Source organism: Gossypium hirsutum, chromosome A07, assembly GCF_007990345.1.
Source record: "Gossypium hirsutum isolate 1008001.06 chromosome A07, Gossypium_hirsutum_v2.1, whole genome shotgun sequence".
Lineage (NCBI taxonomy): Eukaryota > Viridiplantae > Streptophyta > Magnoliopsida > Malvales > Malvaceae > Gossypium > Gossypium hirsutum.
In genome coordinates this window covers 83,508,160-83,514,159 of record NC_053430.1, presented here as the reverse complement: position 1 = coordinate 83,514,159, position 6,000 = coordinate 83,508,160, and the positions used below count along the sequence as shown (strand labels likewise).

Sequence of the window (6,000 nt, the reverse complement as noted above, 5' to 3'; positions counted from 1 at the left end):
ATTACTGAAGGCCGTGGTCAATGCTGTTAAATGGGCACGGGCATGTAATCCACCCGTGTAAGTCGTGCTTCGATCCTACCAAATTGACATGGCCGTGTGATACGCTCGTGTGAGGAAGTCTAGGCCGTGTTGTTTTCCCATGTGGGTCCATTTTCTCCGTTTTTGGCCCGTTTCTCGCTCTTTTTACTCTTCTATGCTCTCCTAAGTATAAAACATGAAATTAAAACATTAGGAGCATCGAATTCACCAAATATAAGGAGAAACCACCCATAAATGCGTTAAGCATGGGGTAAAAATATGTATAAATTACGTTTTATCAGTAGGACCTATGTATATTTTTCATATAGCCAGGTCCCATCCACTTGCATAAACGGCTTGCAATGGGGAAATGCACGCACAAATGGATCAAACGTCCAGAACATCTGATGGAAAATTCTTTTTCCCGGTTGTAGTTGGTCATCCGGGCTATAATAAGGTCGTGTCTGTAACTCAATGACAATCTCCGGTACGTACTCCCGCATAGTGGCTATCCATCCATGTAGCTCATTATATGACGCATCAAAATCCTCATACAGTTGCTTCATTACCATCTGTTTAGTTATCCACGCCTTTCGATATGATACTCGATACTGGAATCCTGCCTATATTTTAGCAATCAGTACCGAAACTTTAATGGTCTGCATGTCCTTCACCATTGGTATGAAACACGTATAGATAGTTTTGGAATAAAGTTTTCGATGATCTTCTGTCATACGTGTTGATGTGCATGTGTGAGGCCCAACAAATTTTCGTATCTCCCACATCTATGAATTTTGAATAAATGTAGCTCGTACCCGCCAATTGCAGCCTTCCGCTGACTTCCAACACTCCCCAATATAGAATGTCAGTTTAGACACTGTGACTTTGTAATCCATTAATATATTCATGCTATACCACTTAATAGCAAATATGCACTCTTCCTTACTTTCGAATCTCTGGCCTACGAATAACTCCTCAAGATCGAAATTTACGGCTAGCCAGTGAGTAAGAAGTATTTCAAGGTACTCCAGGAACTCAGCTACATGAGTCGTATAGGGGTCTATGAGCGATATATGTGGCCCAAGATTATTGTATATCACAATACGTCGAATCTAGTTCTCAACTGAAGACGCGTTAATGTTTCCATCGCCATTCACGTCTTCATCGTCATTCACGTCTTTGTCGTCAATATCATCAGGGACCTTGTCCACATTAGGATCACTATCACTATCGACCTCTTGATCACAAGGATCACTACTATCGTATCCATCATCACCAACCACATCAATATTGGGTGTAACATTAAGATTGATATCGATCCCGCGTATAGTCGATTCACTATCAACGTATGATATTGGAGCCACCATGCACGGTTCTTGAGCTCCATATTCTTCACCATATGCAGTGAGATCTTCATTTTGCTTCATATCGGCTAACTTAGCAAATAAGTGAATTGGTGCATTTTTGTCACTCCAATTCCCATAGTAAAGAGCGATCATCGTCTCCACGTCTTCGTCATTTATAAGTTTTATTTCAGTGAATTTGATTGGATCTGTCGAAACTGGAAACTTGTAGAAAAGTTTCGAAATCCTTCTCCCACAACGTCTAACAATTTTTGCGTTAATACTTCCCTTCATATCATCCAACGAGACATTTCTATTAAATCTCATTGCTATTTATCGCCGACATTCAAATATACATCCAACTGTTGTTGTCAAGATGATTCCATCGAAATAAATACATACGAAAAACTGATTATCCATCTTCAATACTCAATCTGTTAAAAATTTAACAAAAAAATCTCAAAACAATTTCGAACAGCATAAAAATACTTACATAAAAAATTTAATGAATGATGATAGTCTATTTCTAACAATATCAAATTTATTATCATTCCTAACAATATCAAATATATTAAAAATTTTTACAAGATAACATTTTCAATAATCTAAACACAAAATTTACTAACAAATCATAATAAACAAAATAACTTTAAAACAAAATATAAAAATAACACTAAACAAACTATATAATACTAACATTTTTTTTCTTATCATAATCTATTATATTTAAAAATAACAATAAAAAAATACATTTTCTTTTCTTTTCTTTTCTTTCTTCTCTTCTCCCTCTCTTGTTCTGCTAATTCTTTTTTCTAAACTGATACAAGTTGGATGGGGGAGTGAGGAGAAAATATACTAGGTGTACCGCCTATCAGATAAGCACAATTAGTGCCGCCTATTTGACACCCTCCACTACTAAAATAATTTCCTTTTACTGTAAAGTGTCAAAAAAATGAGGGTGGTACCGCCTATGCAACACCCTTCACATTTCCAAATATACCATTTTAGTACCTAATCTTAACAACAACCTATTTTCGTGTTTTTTTAATATTATTCCAGTAAAAAAATCCAAATAAAATAAATTCAAATTGCTGTCTCTATTGCTTACCTAACGAAGCTTTCCCTTTGTGAAGCGTCAAATCTTCAATGGACAGTAGTCAAGAAAGTTAAGAAACACCTCAACTGCTTAACCATACGTAATTAGTTTGACCCCTCCAAACATTCATCCCAGATTGCATATCTTCACTGTCATCTGCACAGCTCTTCAATGTCTGACAACATATCCTCAGATTTCCAGCTGAATGTATCCTCGACACGAGAACTTCCATGGGGCCAGAGTACATCAGCCTGATAATCAGAGAAACTGAAGGCAGATGCAGGGAAAACTACTTCTTCATACATAGCTTCTCCATGAGGATTGAGGCGCTTCACTTCGGAGTCTGCTTTGTTTTGGAGCTTCAAAGCAAGCTCTAATGTCACCTCCACTTCACCAAGAGCAGGTCGTTTATGTTCCCCAACATGGACGCAACTTAATGCGATGTCCAGGAATTTCTGTAAGCAACCCGGGGCTATTTTCCCTTCCAAATATGGATCCGTCATTTGGTAAATAGTTCCATTCTTTAGGTGTTCATTGACCCATGAAATTATATGACGATGATTATGGTCCCCTGCATCAAACATTAATACTTTTCTACCGCAAAGTACTTCAAGCAAAACAACCCCAAATGAGTAAACGTCTGATTTCTCTGTCACAAGAGTAGTATCCATGAAAAGCTCAGGAGCCACATAACCCAAAGTACCAAACAGCCTCGTTCGACTTGTTTGCAATTCAATTTCATCCAGAGGGGGTAACTCTATTCTGATGGGAGCGTTTGATAAACTAAAAGGGCCTATCTTAGACAAGGTGAAATCCGCAATCTTGGAAACCATTTGGTCATCTAAAAGAATGTTTTTGGTCTTGATGTCACGGTGGATGACTGCACGCTTTGCTCCAGCATGAAGATAATGTAATCCACAAGCAACCCCAATGCAAATCTCTAACCTTTGCTTCCATGGGAGGGGATCGTGATGACCAGTTCCATGGAGATGATCGAAGAGCGTCCCCTGGCTCATATAATTGTACACTGTGATCATCTTGTCTTCCTCATCGCAGAATCCAATCAGAGAAGCGATATGTTGGTGGCGCAGCTGGCAAAGTAGCTGCACCTCATTTCGAAAGTCTTCAAGTATTGTATGTCGTGAGGATCCGAGCTGCAAGTATTTGACAGCGAAAACCGAAGCCCCGTCATCGAAAAACCCTTTGTATACTACTGCGCTGCCACCTTTACCAAGAACCAACTGGGAGTCAAAGCTATTGGTGGCAAATCTGATCTCGTCGAGTGAAAATCGACGGCACAGATGTTGGGGAAGCGATGATTTAGCTTTTCCCTTGCTCGGCTTCTTCTTTAATTTGCTTTCAGATACTGGACAGAAACAAAAGCTGGAAAGTGAAGGAATTCTCATTATAAATCTCATTCCAAAGCCTAACTTCGGAGTCGGAGAGTTTTTTATTTCTCAAAGAAAATTGAAGAAGGAAGAAGAACGAGGAAGAGAGCATTATTAAACGAGAGAAAGAAAGGTAGGAGTTAAGAATTGGGTAAAATGTCTTACCGATTTCAAGTTCGACAAGTCATTTTACAGAAAAACAGCTAGCCTTCTGCAAACATTGGAAAAAAGATAAAAACATTTTACCGAAAATGAAATCAATGAAACAAACTGGCCCTTTGTTGGAACATTGAATGGGTCATAATCTTATCAAGTTCAAGCAGTGTACTTACTTTCCTTGCTGCTTCTCCTGGGGCGGGTCCATTGAAGTCCCGGGCTAAGCCCGTTACCTTTTTAGTATATACGACTTCATCTTCATATATTTACATATTAAATAAAGAAATAATAGTTTATATGAGTTTTAAAATCTACTGATGTGTTTTTTTTTAATATTTTTTAATGTTTTATTATATCTCTACATGATATTTATTAATCTTCGGACCTATTTATTTAATTTTATATTTTAGAAAATATGAATAAATACACCCATTTCTTTTTTTAATTGAAAAACCAAGAAATACATTTTGTTTTTCTCCTCTTTCAAGATATATTTGTGTAAAGATAATGGAGATAAGTGGTAAGTTTTAACTTACACTCATCTTTTCAGTTTTGATTTGGTTTTGTTACTTTTCTGATTATATATATTTATTTAAATTATATGATTTTTGGACTTCTTATTAACAAAGAAAAATACAGATTAATGAATGTTTGAAAAAAAATTAAAACTACCTTTTTATGGTAAGTCTATGTTCATGGTTTTTTTTTTTGAAATTTCATCATCTATGGCAGAGGTATTTTAAATATTAAGGTACTTTTAGTAAAAAATTTTATATAAAGTACTTATTTTGTGTGTGTTACAGTTATTTTGTTGTAGAGATTGGTTAATATCAGGGCAAAATTTAGAAAAAAAATTAGGAGTTTGAAATTAAATTGTATATTTTTATTATAGTAAAAATGTAATTTTATTATTTTAATAATTTATATCTTTATAATTTTTAAAGAATTAATTCAAAATTTTTTATCATTTTTGAGAGCTAAAGTATAATTTTACCTTTATTAATTTAAAATTTTATAAAAAGAATTTAATTTTTATTTTAGGATATGTCCTCTACCAGACCCTAAACCCTAAAAAATTTGAGAAATGCTTTAAAGTTGGGATTTGTATGTTATTCAAATATAGTTAACAAGAAGAAGGTGATTGAAAAATTAGATGGAATTAAAATTTAGTAGAACCTATTCAACGTTAATTTGGAAATGTGTAATGTCATCAACCTATAGGAAAAATTTTCCATTTGTGATCAGTCCAGTTAATGGAGGAAGGGAAAAAGAATAGAAGGTAGAAAGGAACAGGATGGATTTGGGTGACACTAAAAAAGTTAACGTGAAAAAAAGGGCTTATATGGCATAAAGTTATTAGGAGGGACCGTATCCTACTTGATAGTAAAGTTTACCTAATAATTTCTCAAGAGTAACAATTAAATTGCTTAAAAAAAGTATTAAGGATTAGTTGTATTTAAATTTTCATTTGAAATAATAGTGTGATTAAAATTACTCTTAAAAATTGGTATATTTACTTTAAAACTACTCTTAAGTTAATTTTTTTTTCAAAAACAGTCCTCTTTTTTAAATTGGAAGTCTTTTCTACAGTATTTTCATAAATTGATTTAATTTTCAAAAGTCCATAGTCTAATATATTTTCAGTCTATCATAGTTCAAAATTTCCAAACTCATTTTAAGCCAAAATCCTTAAATTACCCTTGAAATTTTTAGGCCTAATTTCAGGATGTGACATCGCTGTGAACTTAAAATGGTCTATATGTTAATTTAAACCTTATTTAATTATTATATAAGTCCTTAAGACATTAAAAACCATATCAATTAATTTTTATCATTTTTACAATTTAGTATTTATATCTTAATTAACTATTAATTCAATAAAATTTCTAGACCAAAATTTAATATAATACTAGAATAGACTCTTGCAACATCACTGACTTTGGAGTTGTTACACTTGTGCATCATTCCTTATGTATTTGCTAGTATCTTTTGCTTGTAT

The 6,000-nt window shown here is 34.0% G+C and overlaps 1 protein-coding gene across 1 annotated transcript; it reads right to left on the bottom strand.

The window, feature by feature from the left end:
• Positions 1 to 253: 253 nt before the first annotated feature.
• On the bottom strand, positions 254 to 4,212 carry LOC107955685 (putative receptor-like protein kinase At5g39000). The gene is made up of 2 exons (XM_016891489.2): positions 2,470 to 4,212; positions 254 to 1,795 (listed from the first exon to the last, which is right to left on the bottom strand). Exon 1 carries the CDS (start codon positions 3,873 to 3,875, stop codon positions 2,610 to 2,612), a length of 1,266 nt encoding a protein of 421 aa, XP_016746978.2. The 5' UTR covers positions 3,876 to 4,212; the 3' UTR covers positions 254 to 1,795; positions 2,470 to 2,609.
• Positions 4,213 to 6,000: the final 1,788 nt, after the last annotated feature.

What these genes read in the sequence shown, in the direction of transcription:
- LOC107955685 (XM_016891489.2), bottom strand. Translation starts at nt 3,875, where the DNA reads ATGAGATTTATAATGAGAATTCCTTCACTTTCCAGCTTTTGTTTCTGT.